The sequence below is a fragment of the Kogia breviceps genome, chromosome X (assembly GCF_026419965.1).
Source record: "Kogia breviceps isolate mKogBre1 chromosome X, mKogBre1 haplotype 1, whole genome shotgun sequence".
NCBI classification, from domain to species: Eukaryota; Metazoa; Chordata; class Mammalia; order Artiodactyla; family Physeteridae; genus Kogia; species Kogia breviceps.
The window spans coordinates 15,128,647-15,151,477 of record NC_081330.1 but is presented as its reverse complement, the minus strand read 5'-3'; the positions used below and the strand labels follow the sequence as shown (position 1 = coordinate 15,151,477).

Sequence of the window (22,831 nt, the reverse complement as noted above, 5' to 3'; positions counted from 1 at the left end):
TAGACACAATGGTAGCCATAGAAACTGCCTCAAACTTAGTAATTCTCTCTGAGCTCCCTTCAGAGGACCTGAATACTCTTATTTTCCATCTCTCCTGAGAAAGAATGGGAGTAGGACTCATGGCCATCACATATTTGCTGAGTACCTGATACCTGAAGAATTTAGATCACGGAGGATGGGGAAGCTGAGTAACCAGACAGATACATATAGTTAGAAATAGATAAGATAGGTAACTTTAGATATATGAGAACTATTTCACTCTTTTATTTATAAAGGACTCATTATGGATCAGTCTTGTGCTAGGCACTGAGGATACAATGCTGAATAAGAGAGTTTAGATTCTTTTTTGTGAAACATGACATATGCCCCTCCCAAATTTTGATGATAGATTCCTATCACTGGGTGCCTCATCATTTTGTATTCTTTTATCACCTCTAGGGTCAAGCTCTACATGCTGACTTTCTTCAGACTGGAGACACTGGACACGATTCCCTTCTCCTGTGGAGTTTCTGGTGTCTAAGAAGGCTTGACCGCCTGCTAAAATTTCTCCTGCATATGCTACAAGTATAAGGCTGCTCACCTGTATGGGTTCTCTGGTGTTTAATAAGGTGGGAGTTCTGAATGAATCTTTTCCCACATTCATAACATTTAAAGGGTTTTTCTCCTGTGTGAATTCTTAGGTGGGTGTGTAGATTTGTGTTATGACTGAAGCTTTTCCCACACCATGAGCATCTATATGGTTTTATTCCTTGGTGTGCTAGTAAGTGCTTATTAAGATCTGAACTCCACCTAAACCTCTTATCACATTGTTGACATTTATAGGGTTTCTCTTCAGTGTGAATTCTCTGGTGCTTAATTAGGTCAGAGCTAACCCTGAAGCTTTTCCCACATTCCTGACATTTAAAAGGTTTCTCTCCTGCATGGCCTTTCCCATGAAGATCCATACGTTTTGGAAGCTCTTGTTTGCAAGTTGTAAGTTTCTTTCTTTTCTTCCCTGGAAAAGCTCCATGCCGTTTCCGTACCCTGTGTGTACCACCATGATTTTCTCTGCCCGTTGTTTTCTGGGCAACTTTCATTCTGGCCTTTCTTAATACTTTGCATCCTGATGCTTGTATTTCTAATGTAGAAAGAGATATAGGTTGGTCATTTCCAGTGTCATTTTTGAGCTTTAACCCTGTTGGAATAAACAGAAGAAATCAGACATCTGATCCCAGAACAAGAAAACTATAGGAATGAAAAGAAAAATCAGCGATGACAGCTTTTAAAAAATACAAGAACAAGTGAGTTCTGGTCCAATCTGGACAAAATGGCATAGACCCATTTCTCCCTGATCCTCCTTGCTAGGCACAACAACAAACCCATTCAAGAATGCAAGACACAATGAACAGAGAATTCTAAAAAGTGGTAAAAAGAAGGCAAAATGGTTTGGGACCCCAGAACTACAAGAGTAACACAGCAGGTGTCTTACATCCCCACACCCAAAAAAGAAGGCAAACCAGATCTAGTGTTTTCCAAACCTCAACCTAGCAACAGAAGGCTACCTGGATAGGCTTATTCCTTCCCAAATCTGAATGGGAAACCTTCTGACAACACTAGAACCCCAGTGAGGAGACACCAAATTAGACATGCAGAACTAGCAAGAGGGACCTAGCCACAAGTGGCCGGGCCCAGGAAGCCTCTTCATCCCTACAGGTCAGAGATTCCCACTGAGAGACACTCTGGCCTAGGTAAATATCTTCCTCACCATCAGGCAGCACCAGCGGGGACGCAAGGGAACCCTAGCAGTACCATATAGACCAAGGAGGCCAAAATAACACTATAAAGGCTCTGAAAATTAAACTGTCACTAGACACATACTCCACAAAAGTAGGAAAGAACCTGTGTGCTAAATTAAAACAGTGACTGCCCATTAAAATAAAATATTTAAATAGGACCCAGACTCTCCTAACATAATAGACAAAATGATCAGGATGCAATAAAGAAAATAACACATCACACTTAGAACCAAAAAAAAAAAAAATCACAGCTTGAGAAAAGGCAATCTGACAAAAATGGAATCAAACTAGAAATCAAAACCAGAAAGACAACAGAAAAATCTAAAAATATATGGAAATGAAACAGTATACTTCTAAATAATCCATGATTCAAAGAGAAAGTCTCAAGGGTAATTTAAAAATACATAGTTAAATGAAAATGAAATTAAAATATATCAAAATATGTGGAATGCGGCTAAGGGAATGCTCAGAGGAAAATGTATAGCCCTAAATGCTTACAATAAAAAAGAGGAAAGATCTCAAATAAATAATCTAAGTTCCTAACTCAAGAAACTAGAAAAAAAGCAAAATAAAATTAAAACAAGTTGAAGAAAGGAACAATAAAGATCACAGAAGAAATCACAATCAAACAAAAAGCTTATTCTTATAGAAAATAAAATTGATAAACCTATATCAACAGACAAAAATAACAGGAGAGAAGATACAAACCATCAGTGTTCAAGAAGGAAATTGGGTATATCTCTACACATTCTGCAGCAATTAAAAAGATAATAAGGGAATACTATAAACAACTTATGTTCATGAATTTTAAAAGTTAGGAAAAATGGGCCAATTTCTCAAAATCCACAAACTACCAGAATTCAACAAATATGAAATAGATAATCTGAATAGCACTCTGACCATTAGAGAAATTGAATTCATAATTTAAAAGCTGCTAAAAAAGACATCTCCAGGTTCATATAGTGTTACTGGAGAATTCTACCAAATATTTATAGAATTAACATCACTTTTATATAATCTCTTCCAGAAAAGAGACGAGGAAGAAATACTACCCATATCATTTTATAAGGCCAGTAATTACCCTGATAGCAAAATCATACAAAGACAGTACTAAAAAAGAAAACTAGAGACTAACATCTCCCATGAACTTAAATACAACAATCCTCAACAAAATACTGGCAAACTGAATGTAACAATAAGTAAGAATTATATACCATGATCAAGTAGGATTTACTGCAGGTATGCAAAGCTGGTTCAACATTTGAAATCAATCAACATAACCCACCATATCAACAAGCTTTGAAAGATCATAATCCCATTGACTGACACAGAAAAGTATGTGACAAACCCCACATCCATTCACGATAAAAAACACTCAGAAAATAAGGAATTATATCGACTTGATAAGTGTATCAACAAAAAAACCTGTACTAACATCATATAGGTAATAGTGAAAGACTTAAACTTTTTTTGATAAAATTGGGAATAAGGCAAGAAGCCAGCTCTCACCACTCTCATTCAACAAAGTACCAGAAGTTGGCACTACTGCAACAAGGTAAGAAAAATAAATAAAAGGCACTGCAGATCATGTGACTGTCTATGTGTAAAAATCCCAAGAAATCTACCAAAAAACTTCTTAGAACTAATAAGTTGAGCTCAGCAGGGTCACAGGATAAAAGAACAAAACAAAATTAGTGGCACGCCTATACAAAAACAATGAACATGCAGAAACCAAATTTAAAATAATACCATTTACAATTGCTCCAATGAAAATTAGCTTCTACATACACATAACAAACATGCAGAAGATCTGTACACTGAAAACTACAAAATGCTGATGAAAGAAGTCAAAGAAGACCCGAATAAATAGACATACTGCGTTCATTGATTAGAAAGATCAACATAGTAAAGATATCAATCCCCCTCAAATTAATATATAGGTTTAATGTAATTTCTAGCAAAATTCCAACAAACTTTATTGTAGACATAGATAAGCTTATTCTAAAATTTACATGGAAAGGAACAGGCCCTAGAATAGCTAAAATAAAATTTTATCTTGACAAAAGAATAAAGTGGGAAGAATCACTCTACCTGATAGATATTAAGGCTTCCTAAATTGTATAGCTACAGTAATCAAGACAGTGCTATACTGGCAGAGGGATAGACATATAGCTCGATGGAACAAAATAGATGTACACAAATATGCCCAACTGATCTTTGACAAAAGTGCAAAAGCAATTGAGTGGAGGAAGGCCAGTCTTTTCAACAAACAAGGCTGAAGCAATTGGACCTCCATAGGCAAAAAAATGAACTTCAACCTAAACTTCATACCTTCTATAATAATCAACTCAATAAGAATCACGGACTTAAATGTAAAAGTATAAAACTTTTAGGAAAAACATAGAAAATTTTAGGGATCTACAGCTAGTCAGACTGCTAGTCTTGATAACAAAAATACAATCTGTAAAAGGAAAAATTAAAAAATTGGTTATCACAATTCAAAACTTTTACTCTGTGGAAGCCCATGGGAAGAGGATAAAAAGAAAAATACACAGCCTTGGGGGAAACTCCTTGCAAACCACATATCCAAGAAAGCATTAGCATCTAGAATCTATAAAGAACTCTCAAAACTCAACAGTTAAAAAACAACTTAATTAAAATATGGGCAAAAGCCACTTCACTGAAGATAACATAGAGATAGCAAATAAGCACATGAAAAGCTACAAAACATCATTAGCTATTAGGGAAATGCAAATCCAAACCACAATGAGATAACACTACATACTTAGCAGAAAGGCAAAAAAAGTATTTTTTAAAAATGGTGATACTACTAAACAAGGGCAAGAATGTGGAGAAACTGGATCACACCCACTGCTGGCTGAGAATGTAAAATGGTACAGCCACTTTGAAAAACAGTTTGGCATTAAACATGTAATTTCCATATGAACCAGCAACTGCACCCTTAAAGGCATTTATCCCAGAGAGACGAAAACTTATCTCTACACAAAATCCTGTATGTGAATGTTCATGGCAGCTTTATTCGCAATAGCCAAAAACTGAAGACAGCAAAAATACCTTTTGACGGGTGAATGGTTAAACAAATTGCGGTATATCAATATTATGGAATGCTTCTCAGCAGTTCATCTGAACTACCGATACACGCAATAGCTAAGATGAATTTCCAGGGACTTATTCTGAATGAGAAAAGTTAATCCCCCAAAGCTACATACTGCATGACTCTATTCATGTAACATTTTTGAAATGGCAAAATTTAAAAACTGTAGAACAGATCAGTGGTTGGCATAGGTTGGTGATGGGGTGGGATGTGGGAAGGAAGCGTGTGTGGTTTTAAGGGGGCAGCAGAAGGGCTCCTTGTGGTTATGTAACTGTCCAGTATCTTGATTGTGGTGATGAATACACAAACCTCCACGTGATAAAACTTTGTAGAACTAAATACACACACATACAAGGAAAAATGGAAACATGAATAAGGTCAGTGGACTATATCAGTATTAATATCCTGGTTGTGATATTATATACTTTTGTAAAAGTTATCATTGAGGGAAAATGGGTAAAGTGTACATGGGTTCTCTTTGTATTACATTTTAAATACGAATATGAATCTACAATTAACTCAATAAAAAGTTTAATTAAAAAAATACAGGAACAAAATCTTAAAAATGTTAAGCTCCTATAACGGTTCCTATCAAGTAATCTTCTCCTCTTCCTATGTATACATTTACCTCAAGGAGACTCCCTAAGACTGTCCTTGAACTCTTGGGGACCTCGGGTCTATGGTTCTTGCCCTTGTGCTAAAGAGATCGCTTTAAGTTTAGGGTGCAACGATAATGCTCTGACAATAAAACTTTGAGGTCATGGACTGCCATCTTAATTCCAGACTATTTTCAGGAAGAGTGAATGACTCTTTTATACTTTTATTTACTCCCAACATTTAAATGGGCAGAATCTTAGATTCCACATCTTCTTTATACTCTACTGTGGTTGTAGGTGGGTATGCAATGAGGAAGCGAAGAACTAAACCTATAAGGAGGACAGATGGAAACGACGTGGAGGGGGCGGGGAGTCCACTGGTATTCCAGCAGACCTGCTTAGAGATGAGGTGGCTTAGACCAGATGGTGAGAGCAGAAGAGGTTGAGATGTGGTTGTATTCAGCACCTTTTGTTAAAAACTTGTTTATCTTATACTGGAGTATAGTTGATTAACAGTGTTGCAGGACCTATTTTGAAGACAGAGCTCAGGGCACTTGCTGACGGATCGGCTGGGGGGTATAACAAAAAGACCAGAATAAAGGATAACTGAGAGGTTTTGGGCCTGAGCAACTGGGTAAGTCATGGTGCCCGCTACTGACATGGAAAAGATATGGGAAGAGTGGGTTTGCAGGGCGGGGCAGGAGTATCAGAGATCAAGAACTCTACCGAGAATAAAGAAGTGAGATGTGTATTCATAAAAAGCTCTCCGGGTGGTCTGGATATGCCTTTCCTTTTCCCCACACCATCAAGCTGAGAACCAACCCACCACTGGAACACTGGGACTCTCTCACAGGAGTTCATTTTTCATGAACTGCGGATGGGACAGATTACACAAGTTCTACACAAAGGAAAGGAAGAATCTTTACCTAGAGAGGTGACAGTCTCATAGTTTTCCTGCATTACATTATAGTAGAGGATCTTCTGAGCAGGGTCCAGTAATTGCCATTCTTCCTCAGTAAAAAGCAAGGCCACATCTTCAAATGTCAACAGACTCTAAAGAAGAGAATAAGTTGTAGTTCAGTACTTGCCACGACAGAAGCCATCCTATCACTCATCTCCGAATGACATGGGAGGCCAGTCACTGAAGACATTAAGAGTATAAGATTTAAGGGAAAAGAAGTGAGATGGCAGAAAAGGAAGGCACCAAAGAGATCAGTACACAGCTTGGGAGGTGCCTAATTCCCACAGGGCCAAACCTAGTTGCCTAGAGAACACCTGGGGCTAATGCACCTCAGAGCACCTGCCGGGTACGGTGGATCATGGGTAGCAGAGAAAAGCAGACAAGGCCACATTCAGGCTGCCTGGAAAAGCTGGAAAGTACAGCTCACCTGGGACTCAGGCAGGATGAGCTCAGATGCCATCTTCCAGCTTGGGGTGCTTTTCTGCTCAGAAAAGGCTAGACTCTGTTGAGCAGGCATAGCTGTGGGGGGAAAAGAGCCAGAAAAAATTTCTCTCTTTTCTATTTATGAATACCCTAAGCCAATTTCTACAATATAGGACTCCCTTGGTAAAGATGGCTCACCTTCATGTGCGTGTGTGTGTGAGTGTGTGTGCGCGTGTGTGTGTGCCGTGCCGGAAGTGGCCTTCTCCTTGCAAACAAGAACCAAGTATCCACCACTCCGTAGAATTGGTTCCCAGTTGACTCTTTCCACAGATTTCATGAAATAAAAGGAAATCCATTATGTTTTTCCTCTCATAAAATAAATTGTTCGCTGAGCTGGGCAAGAATTAGAGGTGTTGGAAAATGAAAGCCTCAGGTCCTCCAGTGTATAGCAGGAAATGTGGGAGATTTATTACTCTTTTCCTGGTGTACAATTCTCTTCCCATCCTGCCAATGACAGCCCATTTCTGATCCCAATTTCTCCTCTAATTTGTAAAGGTGAGATGGCCCCGCCTGTCCCTGCTCTATCTTCCTCTCTCCTCTCAGATTTCTAAGGAGCAAGCTCCACATTGTAAATACCAGGGTTCTGTGGTTTGGATGTTTCTGTACCACAGAATGACCCTCACCTTCACCCACCACCGGCCTCCTATACTCCCACCAGAGACATCCTAACTGCCAGCAGGGCTGGGCACCTGGAAAATTCCCGTGACACTCTAGCTGAGCCAATTACTATCACAGCTCCCAGGAGAAGAGAATTATTATGAAGCTCCTCACCTCTTCCATATAAAGGCTGGGTTTCTTTCTGAGTATTCCAGCCCAGCTGTTCTTGCAGTACCCGGTATGTATTCCAACATTCTTTCTGGAACACACCCATTGGTTGGGGCTCTGCTGGCTTCCACTTAAAGCCTGGGGCCACTGCTGTTCCTCCCAAGAGCAATGCCTCCTTTCCCAGCTCATGGGCTGTGACCTAGAAATAATCCCCATCCTCATTAGCAAAGAACTTTTGGTTTTGGGGTGGTGGTGGAGGAACAAACAAGACTAGAGCCCAGGTTTGGGGAACTTGTAACGTTAAAGGAAGTCATTTCTTTAAATGAAGAGATATTGCACCATGGTTTCCCCACAAGGAACTATACACATGACCTGGGAAGACTAGGATAAAATGAGAGAAGCGGTGACCGCTGCCGGCCTCCACCCCTCCACAGATGGCCACAGCTCAGGCCACGAGCAAGGTGGGTAGCCTGCCTGCCCTCTCGCTGCCTCCACTCTCCTGCTTTCTAGACTTGGATCCTTGACCTAGTGGATTTGTATCTTCTAGTTTTCTCTAAAAAAAATAAGGACGAGAAGAAAAACAGTTTTCCTGTCAGTCAGATTTTCCAATCCTCCTATGTCCAGGGACGATTTCATGGAGAAAGGGGATGCAGCGGAGGGAAAAATTGGGGGAAGAGTTGGGACTCTAACTTTCCTCCATGTGCTTCAGATGTAATAAGACACCTGTGTTCCTCAAGGTGGACTCTCGCGGAAAGGAAGCGTGCTGCCAGCTCCCAAGGACAGACCTTGGTTCCCCACTCACCAGCAAGGCCAAGGCCGAGCACTAAGGGAGGCCACAGGGCTCTTTCCTCCGGGCCCTGAGATGTGTGTTCCCACCACAGAGGGCACCACTCCTCAGCACTTTCTCTCCACTTTTCTGTTGGCACTTTTCTTCTTTCCGTATCCCTGTTTCCCTTTCTTCTTTCTATCTCTTCTCTTCCTTTGCAGGCTCCCCAGAGATGTTTGATTTATGCTTCGGTTGCTACCCTCTCTTGCCTTTGATCTCTAAGTGCTGTCCACGCTTTCAGGTTTTTTTCTCCTTCCCCAAGTCTTTCTTGTCTTTTGTTTCTCTGTTGCTAAGTCCTGTCTCCTCGGCCCTGCTAGACCAGGCCCACCACCCTCAATTCACCCTGGCCCTGAAGAGGGCAAAATGCATTTCTTTTCTTGAAGGCCAGGAAAGACTCCCAGGATCTCTGAAACCTGGAGGCTGACTGTCGCTGCCAGTCTGTGATTTCCGATCGCACTTAGCTGTTCTAAAGCAACAACAGAAGAGTGACCTAATCCATCCCATTCTCCGATGAGCAGCCCCCGCCCCGGACCTCTACCCTATTTCAGTGTACATGTAAGGAATCTTTCTGCTCACCTCGTTACTTATTCCACCAGGTTCTTTCTGAAAACGGTCTACCAGGGCCACAGCCTCTCTGATGCTCTGTGGATGATACTTCTGCACCCAGTTCTGGATATCCCTGGGCAGAATGGTCAGGAACTGCTCTAGCACCAGCAATTCCAAGATCTGCTCTTTTGAGTGGATCTCTGGCCTCAGCCACTGATGGCATAATTCCTGCAGTTGGCTGACAGCCTCAAGCGGCCCAGGTGCTTCATGATAATAGAAGCTCCGGAAGTGCTGGCGAGCGCTCTCGGGACCAAGACTATCCATCTGTGGGCTGGATTTCTTACTCTGACTGGAGCTCTCTTTCACAGACCCCTTAGTCTCCCACAAAGCCTCCGCGTGTGGGTACAAGCATGCATTCTTCTTCAGATGTCTCATCATCATTTGCTCTAGGAATAGCTTTACTCCTATGTGTGACATCCTCCTGGTGCCACCTTTGACAACTGAGGCCTTGTCAGGCTTGGTACAAAACCAATGAGTGGATCTTCTCCCCAAGGTCACTGAGGGAGGGCAGAAAAAAAAAGTACACGTCAAGAAGAAAGCCACCTGACACATATTTACTTGCTATTTATAGTTATCAGAGAAGAAAGAACAGAAAAGTTCCTGTCCTGCCTCGCCTTTAAAATCAACTGCCACTCAGGATGACTCAAGACTCTACTTCAGGACATGTCTCTCCCCTTTCCTTTGTTACCCAACTTTGAAACAAAGCACAGCTCAGGGAAGACAAATGTCAGTTGATCGCTTTTTCTTTTTTTTTAAGGTTGATGGGCGAAAAAACTGGCACCCGTTCACTAAAACCAGCTTTGATATTATCCAATACTTAATCTGTGTGCTTCCTGTCCCACCTTTACAAATGGGGCACATTTGACTTTCTCTAAATTGTAACAGACCACCCCAGTTTTTTGTCTTTAGTCGGGGGGAAAACAACTTCTCTGCCCCTTCATCCTATTATGGAGACTGATGCCTTTGCTTCATGGAACATTTGATATTCTCTTTTCCATCACATTAATATTGGAAAGGAAACTGAGGCGGCCAGATCTGAAAAGAAGTAAAGGAATTAGAGAAAAAGTAACCTTATTCCTCTCAGCAAGTATCCCCCCATTAAGCAATCAGATGGCGTCAACATTGCTTTTTTGGGGAAGACTTTTTAAAGGGCACTGAGCAGCTTTGTACCTGTGTCTGAAAATTTTTGCTTACTTTACTGGAAAAACTGACAGCTGGCTTTGTTTACAAGATATCGAAATGTCAAACTGTAAAAAAGGAAAGGAGAAACGGTGACAATTAAGGTTCTTCAGAGATAGGACGGGTCCTTGTAAACGTAAGTCTTCTCTTGACTTTACGCTTCCCCAGGGTCATAGAGATCTTTAAGCAAGGCTGAGGATGGCCTTGAGAGTCTGATTTTCTCGGAGGTGATCCAGCAGAAACAACAACAAAGTTCTTTCAAGGATGCCACCGATATTCAAAGAAATAATTTGGCTGGTTCCTTGCTGCCTGTCCAGGCTCAGGAGGTACAGGGACACTTCCTGTTTTTCTTTTGTCGGCCAAAACTAATGTCTAGGAAGCTGAAATGACCCTTTCTCCAGTGATATGCTCATAAGCCAGCGGAAACAGGCAAGTTTCGCTGGGCTCATTGGTAGGCCTCACGCCCCATCCCCCATCTACACCTACATGTGGGTCCAAACGGCTGGACCGACCGCGAGGCCGCCCGCGTGCACTCAGCACACCGGCAGCCTCCGAGCGTGCTTCAGCAGCAGCCCTGGGTTATATATATCTGCACACAGGGTACAAAGAGCCTGCTTCCGGAGGTTAGATGTGGCTGTAGGACTGACTGAGTGCCGGCCTCGCTGAGAACAGGTCCCGCCGGCTCTCAGGCCGACCCGTCGCCCGGCAGCGACGCCACCGCAAGAAGGAAAAGGCTGCGCGCCCGCACCCCCGCTCGCCGCCACGCAGCTGGCGCGTGCGGCCGGCATCTCTCGGGGGCCCTCCTGACCAAACCCAGAAGGAAAATCATATTACCTCCACCCAGCTCCGGCTTCCGTGGACGCCACTTCCCTCTTTCTGGGCTCGGCTATGAAGTCGCCACGCCTCCCGCCCCAGCGGGGAGGAAGGAGGGGAGTCCGGGTTCCCGCGCTCCCGGGGGCGACGTTGGGAAAGCGCGGAGGCCCCGCGGGCGGCGCGCCAAGACGCCGGGATCCGGGAGCGCGGGGGCCTTGGCAGCTCAGTCCCCAGCCCGTTCCCTCTAGCGCCCGGAGACCATTCCCCAACCCGCCATTTTGGGGTCGCGGGCTGTGGACTGGCCCCAACCGGAAAAGGAAGAATGCGTTTCCGGTGGCTCCGTGACAGCCACGCCCAGCATCGCTCGCGCTGCGTGTAGGGCCTCGCAGCGTAGCGAGTCCGGAACGGTCTCGCAGGTCCTTCCCTTCCCGGGTTTAGCCACGGATGCAATAAAAAGGGTTCTGGTCACTGAGTCTCGGGCCCGCGGGAGGCCTAGCCGCGCCCCGAAGGCGTCTCGTCGCCTGGGAAAGATGCGGCCCGCTGACGCGCGACGCCATGATCTCGGACCCCCCGACTTGCGGAGTGGCGTCCAGATTACTCCTGCGTCGCGTTCTGGCAGTCGGTGGCCCTTTCTACCGGGAAGTTCGCCTGGTTAGGGCCACCAACCCCGAAAATCATCCCTAGGCTCGTCCTGGGACTCCTTAAGTTAAGAGGCCTTTGGTCCTCCTGGTCAGACGCCTCGCTAGATCAGGAATAACAGTCCCTTATATTTTTAAAACCCTTGTCTGGTTCGCTGGCACGTCCTTCCCAGCTATTATTATTTTATTCTTGTTAGGTAGGTTTTAACCTTATGGTGTGGGTTCCATTTATATTTCTCCTTGACATATAAAAAAATTGAGATGTAGGACTCGATGTCCGCAGGGTCACTTGGATTACCGGTGGCAGATTTTAGACCAGTTTCGGTCTCCTGTTGTCATACCCCGTGTTTCTGGTACTACATTATGCTTCCCTGAAGGAAAGGAACCTTGTTTCGTCTTATATCTACTGTAATGCTTAGCATAGTCCTCTGGAGAAGGCGTCTTTCTAAGAACCCGAATATCTCGGGTTGTCAGTGTCTCCAAAGTTTCAGTGTTTACCTAGTGTTGAGCCATTTGGACAGAAGTTATCCATATGAGTCAAAGAGGAGGAACTGTATGTAGCTCAGTTGTACAGTGGGGATGAAATTGACCTCTTTAGGAAATCAGTGTGAGAAATCTCTCAGGCTAGGGGATCAGAGCTCTGCATGCCTGGGAGGAAAATAAACAAGGATCACCTGTCCACCTTTTTACATGCAAATGAAGATTACTCTCAGAAGATAAGGTCAATCCATAGTTTCAAAATAAAGCTGCCCAGACGTGTGCGAGAGGACACTGCATTATCTGTGATTGTAAACCTAGTAAAGATGTTTGCTTCACCAGAGAATCATTTTCAGAACGATTCCTTCAAAGCTCTGTTCCTGAGGTCAGGCATTGTCAACCGAATGTTTTATGACAATGAAGGGGAAGTCAGAGCACTGTTGCTTCTGGACAATTCCCAGGCTTACCTTTCAGCTGAGTCACTAACCAATGAGGATGGTCGGATAAAGGCATTTTCTTTTTCTTTTCTTTTTCCTTTTTATTTGAAATAGTAAGGTTTTTAAACCGTGTGGAGTTTAATATTAATCTGCCAGTTATCCCTTGTAATTGTCTTCAATAGAAATTATCTATAGATTATATAGTTAGCCATTTAGAACGAATATGGACATAAATATAATGATCTCTTCAATTTTCCTTATAACCTACTATGGCTTATATGCTTCAAAGAAAAGAGAAAATTCTTGAAAAGGACTAGAGACTCCAGGAAGACAAGTTGTAATTCACTTAAAACAAATTTCATTACATATTGTTAATATGGTTAGTGGTAAAAGCATACATTGAGTCATGTTTTCTTTTATAAAACTCTACAAAATTAAAGGTTTATAATTTAAACCCATAACACCCAGATCCCATCCATAGTTATGTCTTGGCTAATATGTTTGAAACACTAAATAAAAAAGAGAAACTATGTAAAATCTAAAGGGCATTTTCTTTCCCCTAACACTTCAACCTCGATTCACCCAAGGAATCAAGATGTGATTCTGGGCAGCAAACAACTTTATAGGTGGAAGCAACTTGAAGAAGATCTTGCAATTTTTGAATAAGGTCATATGAGCAGGACAAAGAAGGAAAAGGAATTTCTAAAATTAAAACCTACAACACAAAAATGTTGTAATTTCTAACTGGGCCAAGAGTTGGGATAGAGGAATTTGTTTAGCAACTGCATAGGAAATCTTTACCGAAAGGAATCTGAAGATGTTCTGGAAGGCTTAGCAGAGGGCGATTGTAGATAAATTTTTGAGAAATACAGAGAATTAGAAACCAACTTGGAAGAGAAAGGATGTGGTTAAATGAGAATGAGAAAGAAAAGGATTGCCTCCCAAAACCAAAGTTGTGATTACAAAGGGAGTTGTTTGGAAAAGAGGAAAGACAGGTGGAGAAAAACAGCAGGCTGCTGAATTGAAATTATCTGCTGTAAGACAGTTTGGACTCCCTCCATGATTCTGTTGATGCTACAAAGGAATTTTAAAAGTTTTATTATTTCGTGCTGAAGGAGATGCAACAGGTAGCAATCAAAGAACAGTTCCAGTGCAGATTCCATTGTAAAAGTGGTAGCTTTTGAAACTGAGGCCTCATAATACTAAGGGGTTGTTAAACATGACTTTGACATCTGGTTCTAGTGATTAGATTTTTAAAACAGCTTTATTTTGATATAACTCACAAATCATACAATTCACCCATTTGTAGAATGCCTAAAGTCAGTAGTTTTTAGTATGTATGTAGAGTTGTACTACTATTATGGCAATCCATTATAGAATTTTTACATCACCCCCGAAACAAACACCAAACCCTTTAGCTGTAACTCATTTCCTATAATTTCCCCCACCAACCCTAAGCAACCACTGATCTACTTTCTTCTCTATACATTTGCCTATTCAGGATATATCATATAAATGGAATCATACAATGTGGTTTTTTTTGTTTTGTTTTGTTTTGGTTTTGCGTTACGCAGGCCTCTCACCGTTGTGGCCTCTCCCGTTGTGGAACACAGGCTCCGGACGCGCAGGCCCAGCGGCCATGGCTCATGGGCCCAGCCGCTCCGCGGCATGTGGGATCCTCCCAGACCGGGGCACGAACCCGTGTCCCCTGCATCGGCAGGCAGACTCTCAACCACTGCGCCACCAGGGAAGCCCTCAATATGTGATCTTTTGTGTCTGGTTTCTTTTATTAAGCCTGATGTTTTCAAGCTTCATCTATGTTGTAGCATGTATCAGTACTTCATTTCTATTTTACTGCTGAATAATTTTCCATTGTATGGATAGACCACATTTTGTTTTGTATGGATATACATATTGAAGTGTTTAGGATAAAGAAATATGGCTTTTATTTATTTATTTATTTCTATTTTTGGCTGCATTGGGTCTTCATTGCTGCGTGCAGGCTTTTCTCTAGTCGCAGCGAGAGGGGGCTATTCTTTGTTGCAGTGTGAAGGCTTCTCATTGCAGTGGCTTCTCTTGTTACGGAGCATGGGCTCTAGGCGCGCGGGCTTCAGTAGTTGTGGCACGCAGGCTTAGCAGTTGTGGCACACGGGCTTAGTTGGTCTGCGGCATGTGGGATCTTCCTGGACCAGGGCTCAAACCCATGTCTCTTGCATTGGCAGGTGGATTCTTAACCACTGCGCCACCAGGGAAGCCCAAAATATGCTTTTTAGATTTTACATAGTTTCTATTTTTAGTATTTCAAAATGTATGGAATACATTTTTACCATTGTATGGATAAACATATATTACCGTCTTATGGATAAACAAGATGTATCAGTTAATGGATATTAGGGTTGTTTGGCTATTATGAATAATGCTGCTATGAATATTCATGTACACATCTTTGTGTGGACATATGTTTTCATTTCTTTTGCATATATACGTAGAGGTGTAATTGCTGGATCATATGGTAACTCTATGTTTAACTGTTTGAGGAACTGCCAGACTGTTTTCCAAATAAGCTACACCACTTTATAGTCCCACCAGAAGTGTATAAGGGTTCTAATTTCTCCACATTCTTGTTAACACTTGTTATGATCTGTCTCTTTTGTTATGTCCATCATAGTACATGTGACATGGTATCTCATTGTGGTTTTGATTTGCCTTTCCTTGATAGTTAATGATATTGAGCATATTTTCATGTGCCTATTGGCCATTTGTATAAGGATATTAATATCAACTGCAAGGTTTATCAAACATTTTGAGGATGTGATATCAACAAGCATTGTCTAATATTTTAAGATTTTCCTGGGTCATTCCTACTGCCTCTTTTCTGTGTACCTATTGCAGGCAAGAGGCACTCTTAAACCGTTCCTCCTGTAGAAGAAGCACACATAATCCCTTCTTCGTAAGAAATTATATGACCATAATGAAATGAGTTTTCTTTTCAAGAATGGAAGTTAATTTTTATTCAAAAGTGCTTGTAAGATAGATTGAAGGGTAAAAGAAAATGCTTCAAAACAAACCCATTTTTCCTTTCACTGATCTTCATATTCCTGAGCTCTTGGGGAGAAAGAAAAGTTAGAAATTCTCTTAGTGCTAGTTGGTTTTCTTATAACACATATGAAGACTCAACTGTTTCAACCATTTGTAAAACATTTAGATAAATTCCAGCTGTTAAGTAGTGGTGGTGATTTTGCACATTCCAAAATTATATAAGCGGATGGAGTGATTCAACAGTAAGATTCTAAATTCTTCTGAAAAAGGTACTGAGTATAAAACCTCAAATTTCTGATTATGATGTTTAGACCCATAAGATCCTTTATGACTTCAGTAAAAAAACTTTAGATAAAGTGATTTCTAAGGGATTTCCCCGAAAAAAAAGTGAAAACAATACAGTGATTCTGTTGTCGTTGCTATAAAACTTCTTCCGCACTCCCTGTCCCTCCCGCTACCACAGGCTTTGTTTTCACGGTTAGCCTGGGCATCTCATTTTCCCTTTGAACGTGGCTCTGCCGAGCCTTTCACTTTGATTTAGCGCGGTACCGATGCTCCACCCACGAGACTTCTGCCAGCCTCACGTGCTACCTTTGTTACAGGGAGTTGTGGTTCTTGCTCAAGGTAAGTCCACATTTCCCAGGTCTCCTTTTGTACCCACTTGGATTTGGGGGCCAGGGATCCTTATGACCCCACTTTTAGTCTCCCTTTGATATAAAAGACAGTGAAATCTGTTCTGGCTTCTTTTATGAGAGGACTTGAGAGTAAAAGTATAAACACAAAAGCAGGCATGTGATGTACAAATATGAATGTAAAAAGTATGAACTTAGCCATCCTTTGTAGTGACCTCATAGGACCCTCCAGTAAAGCACTCATACTGCTGTCTGAAATATGACTACAAGTGGATAGAAGGTCATTAGTCCTGCGGATCAACAGCAGATTACTCTTTGAAATTCCTTCCAGCGTTGTCTTACATTGACCCCAGTGCCAGGGACTTAGAAGAAAGGAAATCTGCCAGTTTCATCTGCCCACAGTTGACACAGATACATGTGTGCACCAGGCACTGTGCTAAGTGTTTTACATGTAATATTTTGTATAACGTCATCTCATTAAATCAAAGCAGAGAACAGCAGTGCCTGTAGTTTGCCAGGTGGGGAACTAAATTAGGGACTGGATAAAGACCCCTATTGGAATACCATTTTTTTTTTTTTTTTTTTTTTTTTTTTTTTTTTTTTTTTGCGGTACGCAGGCCTCTCACTGTTGCGGCCTCTCCCGTTGTGGAGCACAGGCTCCGGACGCGCAGGCCCAGCGGCCATGGCTCACGGGCCCAGCCGCTCCGCGGCATGTGGGATCTTCCCGGACCGGGACACGAACCCGCGTCCCCTGCATCGGCAGGCAGACTCGCAACCACTGCGCCACCAGGGAAGCCCGGAATACCATTTTTTAGTGCCTAAGGGTAATTATCTGGGCCTTCTCATTGCTCCACCTCCAGGCACAATGCTCTAAGTAGGAGCAACATCAGTTTAGTGACATCATAAAATCCACATGGTGGCTATTACAGTGGCCATGGTGGTGAGGAGAGGCTACATCCTTATGAGATTTACCATCCACATCAATTGCCATCTTCACCAGAGAGAATGCTTAGTAATAATGTCACCTTTACTCCCCCCAACACATTTCATGTCTTCAACACATATACCAGCCCTGCCCTGCTGTATTTGACTTTGGCCCTGGTGCCACCATTGGTGAGCATATACCAATATCTCTCTAATTCCCCTCTCCCTTGCCCTTCCTAATCTTCCTAATCCCTGCCTCCCTGTCCCCCACACTGATTTCCTCCTGTGAACAATATGGATCAAAGAAAGGGAGAAAATAAGAGAACATTCATTTTTTTTAATTGGCTAAGAAAACCAACGAAAAACTCATACTAAACTGGGGCAGGGCTAAGACAAGGCTGTTAAGGGAAGGGAAGCAAGGGTGTTGCCATCACTTGAATTGCTATTTTGGACGGTCTGATACCAGTAGAATTTTCTCACCTGCTCTTTCTCCCAAGTAATAGTTGTTAGGTGTCTTCCTTCAGAGCCATATCCTGAGATACTTTCCTGGTTGTCATCATAATGTACATGGATCTTGTTTTATGTTCTTTTTTTCTTTTTGGGGGTCCCTGGGTGGGCATGAACCATAATGTTGTTTTTTAAGGCTTTCCCAAATTTCTTGCCATGAGGATTTTCCTACGTATAGAAGAGTTGGAAAAATTGGACCGTGAGCACCTCTATACCCTCCAGCAAAATCCAATGATTAGCTTTTTGTCATACTTTATGGGCATCGTTGTACATTTCTGCTTAATAGTTCATCATAGGGCTTCCCTGGTGGCGCAGTGGTTGAGAGTCCGCTTGCCGATGCAGGGGACACGGGTTCGTGACCCCGGTCCGGGAGGATCCCGCATGCTGCGGAGTGGCTGGGCCCGTGAGCTATGGCTGCTGGGCCTGTGCGTCCGCAGCCTGTGCTCCGCAACGGGATAGGCCACAGCGGTGAGAGGCCCGCGTACCGCAAAAAAAAAAAAAAAAAAAAAAAAAAAAAAAAAAAAAAGTTCATCATATCTATGCATATTATTTATTTAGACAGCCTCTTATTTTGGACATATTCCTTGGTTCCAAATTTCCACAATTATAAGTACTGCTTGCTGACAATCTCTGAGCACACAGATCCTCCTTCCTGAATTTTTAAGGCCCTTGACAGCTGATAAACTGAAACACTGAGTAAGTGCCCCTGAAATATTTGTCTTTGGGAAGGAGCCTAAATATACTAACAGAGAATAGAAAGTACGAGAGATTCAGAAGCACAAGTTCCTTGAAATTGCAAGGAGTCAAAATCTTCAAGCAGGCACAGTACCCTGAGACACCGTGAGTGTGTGGGGGGTGAGGGCATCACTGGAGTCTCCTTGTTCTGCCCTAGGACGTCCACTATGGAGCAATCTCCCTTCCAGAAGCTCTGGTGGCTGGGGCTTGAGTCTGAGGCTACTGTGCTGCTTGGCTGACGCTGAACTGATCGTAGTCAAGGGGACATCACATCAAGGGATACCTCCTGTGGAGCTTTCTTGGCCCAACTCAGAGCTGATGTCAGGAGGTGGGTGTCTAAGGGACAGGATCCCGGTCAGAAACAGCCCAGGCTTCATCCCTGGAAAAGAAGTCCTCACGCACTGAGTCCACATTCCCATTAATCTCCTGTACTGTGTCCCTGGAGAGGACCCTCTTGCTGGGACCCTGACACCCCACGGCTCCTGGGAGAAGTACACAGTCACCCGAAAGAGCACAAGTTCCCCTTCAGCCCCAGATCCATCAAGAACAGTTCTAGAAAAGAGGCAGGGGGTAAAGGGGCAAAATGGTTGGGCCAAAAACAGGTTTCATGGGGGAGAAAGGGAGCAGGCCTGCATTTGAGATGGGGCGAGACAAACAAGGAGGGTGGGGTGACACGTGTGGGTGACAGAAAAAGGACCCTCTGCAAGTGGCAGGAAGGGCCCCCCAAGAGGAGCACTCAGGAGGGGGAAGGGCACTGCGCGGAGACAGTAGCATCTGTCACACCACCAGGGGCCATCATCACTTTGTCTTCCATGGTTCCCTCAGGAGGAAGGAGAGAAAGTCTGGGGGCAGAAAGTGCTGAAGGCGACAGAAATCACATGACAACAGCATCCCCCAAACCCAGTCCCTGCTCCTTAGGACTAAACACTCTAAAAAGAGAAGGAAGGCAACTAGGGCTTATTAATATCCAAATGGTGAGGTCACAGTACAGGAATAGCGGCCATCTTTCCCTGCTGGTTGTAGGGCTCTGGTCATCCAGGGGCCCACCCTCTACACTGAACAGGACTCCCCTCCCCACCCGGTCTGGGGCTGCCCTCCCTCACACAGAGAAATCTTGTAACTGGGGCCACTGGCAAGGGATGGGTCACCAAAAGGAGCACCCAACCTGGGAAACTCTTTCCTTTACAGCTGAGACTCCATTCCTCCGTGCAAAGACACACAAAGGGGGGACTGCATCACAATAAAGTGCCTGCCAAGAAAGCACACCGCTTCTCTGCTAGGCCTGAAACTGCCCTCCCCGGTCCCAAGAGACACTGCACTGCTGGGAGGCACCGGCCACAAAGAGCCCAGGCCCAGGAAACATCCCCCATTGCCCACTGGCAGGGGCTCCTGCCTCCAGAAGCTCCCCACACAGCAAGCATCCCTTTCTCGGAGGCAGCAGGTGGAATCCCTTCCCCGCCTGGCATCCCAAGGTGGCCCGGCCTGGGGAAGCTCCTTGCATTTCCCCAGGCAGCATCCCCAGCAGCCTGCGGTAAACCAAGCAAACCGAAACAGCACCGCAGAGGCTTGGAACTTCATGCTGTCCTCCCAAGCACAGCCCGCGGCAGGAGGCCAGGGCCTGCTCGCCCAACCTCAACACGGGGACTGCAAGCTAGAGCAGCGGTCCCCAACCTTCTTGGCACCAGGGTCCGGTTTCCGTGGAAGACAATTTTCCCACGGGTGGGGGAGCGGGGGTGGTCCAGGCGGGAATGCGAGCGACCGGGGAGCGGCGGACAAAGCTTCGCTCACTCGCCCGCCCCTCCCCGCCCCTCCCCGCCTGCGGTGCGGCCCGGTTCCTAACAGGCCTCCGACCGGTATCGGTCCTCGGCCCGGGGTTTGGGGACCCCTGTGCTACAGTACCGAGCTGCGACAGAACCCAGTGTCTCCTAACACGACACCAAAATGTCCAGGACACAATGGGAAATCCTCCTTCATGCCAAGAACCAGGAAATTCACAACCTGAATGCGAAAAGACAATCCAGTGACACTAATTCCAACGTGAATTGGGCGTCAGAGTTATCTGACCGTGATTGTAAAGCATCGATCGTAAAAATAATTCAGCAAACAATTAAATGTTCACACGGGCGTACTTCTAATAGCCCGAAGCTGGAAATCCCACCCCCAGGTCCTTCAGTGGGTGACTGGTTCAACAAACTGTGGTGCATCCATACCACGGGATGCTACCCAGCCACAAAAAGGAACAAATAATTGTTACACAGAAGGACGTGGACAAATCTCCAGTGAATTATGCTGAGTGGGAAAAGAAAGCCAATCTCACAAGGTTACGGACTACATGACTCCATTTATGAAACATTCTTGAAATGACAAACTTCTAGAAAAGGAGAACAGATTCGTGGTTGCCAGGGGTGTGGGGTCTGGGAATGGGCAGGAGAGGGGTGGGTGGGAAGGACAAGATGTGGGTGGGTCTACAAAGGGGCAGCAGGAGGGCCCCCTTGCAGTGACGAACTGTTCTGTATCCAGACTGTACTCATGTCAATGTCCCGGTTGTATCCTTGTGCTATAGTTTTGCAAGATGTTACCTACCACTGGGGAAAGGAGGGAGAGGGGAAAGGACACCTCTCTATTTCTTTCAGCTGCCTGCCACTCTACAATAATGTCAAGATTAAAAGTTTAATTTAAAAGAGGGACTCTACTAAGAGATACTCCCCAGCCCCCTTCCAGAAAAAATCCACCCCAAACCACCATTTCGGAGGTCTTTCACTCCACACTGAGGAACCTTGACTTCAGAAACTCTTTCTTGTTAGCATGCATGCTCCACCCTCTCGGTGTCAGCGAGGCCATTCCGCAGCCCGGACTGCTGACCCTGATATACAGCTGACAGATTTGGCCACGCGGCCTGTGGGATTTTGGTTCCCTGCCCAGGGATCGAACCCGGGCCCTCGGCAGTGAGAGCGCAGAGTCCTAACCACTGGACGGCCAGGGAGTTCTACGGCTAAGAGTTTTGTTTGTCTGTCAGGGCGGGGGTCTTGCTCTGTTGCCCAGGCCGGAGGGCAGTGGCTAGTCACAGGCGCCATGTGGCTACTGATCAGCAGGGCAGTTTCGACCTGCTCCATTTCAGACCTGGGCCTGTTCACCCCTCCACAGGAAAGCTGGTGGTCCCCCGCTTCCGGGAGGTTCCCAGATTGAAGCTGACCTTAGTGCAGACACGCGAATCACAGAGCGCCCTACAGCCCAGGAGTCCAGGGCTCAAGCGGTTCTCCCGCCTCAACCACCGGAGTAGCTGGGACCGCCGGTGTGTGCCACCGCGCCCGGCCAGCTCACAGTTTCAAGCACTGACTACGTGCCAGCAGTGAGATCAAAATGTACGCGCTGCTCTCCCTTTAATCCTCAAAACCACACCAGGAGCCATTTTACCAAAGGGGAAACTGAGGCGCAAGGAGGAAAGTAACTTGTCCCAAGCCACGGAGCCAGTGGGCAGAGGACAGAGCCAAGATTCGAACCCCTTTGATCCAAGCTGACACTGGCTATTGCAGCAGTGACCTGCCCCCCTGGGGAAACAGGCACTCTTCACTGTTCCCTCTGTGCGCTTGGGGGGAAATCTGGAGGATGGAAGTTCCAGACGAGACTACAAAGTCACTTGCCCGTGTAGGTCTACTCGGGGCAATCAAGAGACTCCGGGTGGGGAAGTAGGACGCCGTGATGTCCCAGTCGCGGCCACCAAACCGCACATAAAACATCTCTGTCTCACTCACTCACCTATTCCCTCCGTCTCGCAACCTCTGCCTGCAGGTATTTTAAAAGACTCACAGCTTCTTGGCAAGCTGTGAGGGTGCAGCTTCTGCACGCTGTTGTGGATCTCCTGGGACAGGATGGTCGGCAGCTGCTCCAACACCAGCTGGGCCAAGGACCTGCTCCATGGTGCGCATCTCAAGGCAAAGGCACCCGGCCGTGGCAAAGCTCCAGAAGCCGCCTGAGGGTTTCTGGGGGAGCGGCGGCAGAACACATAACATAGAAGCGCAGATGACATGCTCCCAAGCTGGGCCTCGCATGGCTCCAGGCGCAGAAACTACTCTGCCATCACAATGAGGACTACTTTCTGCTCCCGGGAGTTGGGGTCAAACGCAGACCACCTTGGCCCGGAAACCAGCTGCGACAGCTGGCGAAGGCGCCAGGCGCCTCATCCAACAATACATAGAATCCGCAGGAGTCGGCGTACCCCTGGGGCCACCCAGTCCATGAGCCCAACTCCAGCCCAGGCGGAGCAGATGCAAGTACCTTGGCCTCTGGAGGCTCGCGACAGTGGGGCGCCGGCCCCAGGTCTCG

General features: G+C 45.0%; 1 protein-coding gene across 4 annotated transcripts; it reads right to left on the bottom strand.

Moving 5' to 3' along the window:
- Positions 1-240: 240 nt before the first annotated feature.
- On the bottom strand, positions 241-11,419 carry ZNF75D (zinc finger protein 75D). 4 transcript variants are annotated; one of them, XM_059051385.2, is made up of 6 exons: positions 11,141-11,419; positions 9,098-9,624; positions 7,702-7,894; positions 6,875-6,966; positions 6,413-6,539; positions 241-1,174 (listed from the first exon to the last, which is right to left on the bottom strand). In XM_059051385.2, exons 2-6 carry the CDS (start codon positions 9,542-9,544, stop codon positions 465-467), a joined length of 1,569 nt encoding a protein of 522 aa, XP_058907368.1. In that variant the 5' UTR covers positions 9,545-9,624; positions 11,141-11,419; the 3' UTR covers positions 241-464. The 4 variants fall into 4 exon arrangements, with proteins under 4 accessions (XP_058907368.1, XP_066880379.1, XP_066880378.1 ...); XM_067024278.1 differs by lacking the exon at positions 6,875-6,966; XM_067024277.1 differs by lacking the exons at positions 6,875-6,966; positions 7,702-7,894.
- Between the last annotated feature and the right edge of the window lie 11,412 nt (positions 11,420-22,831).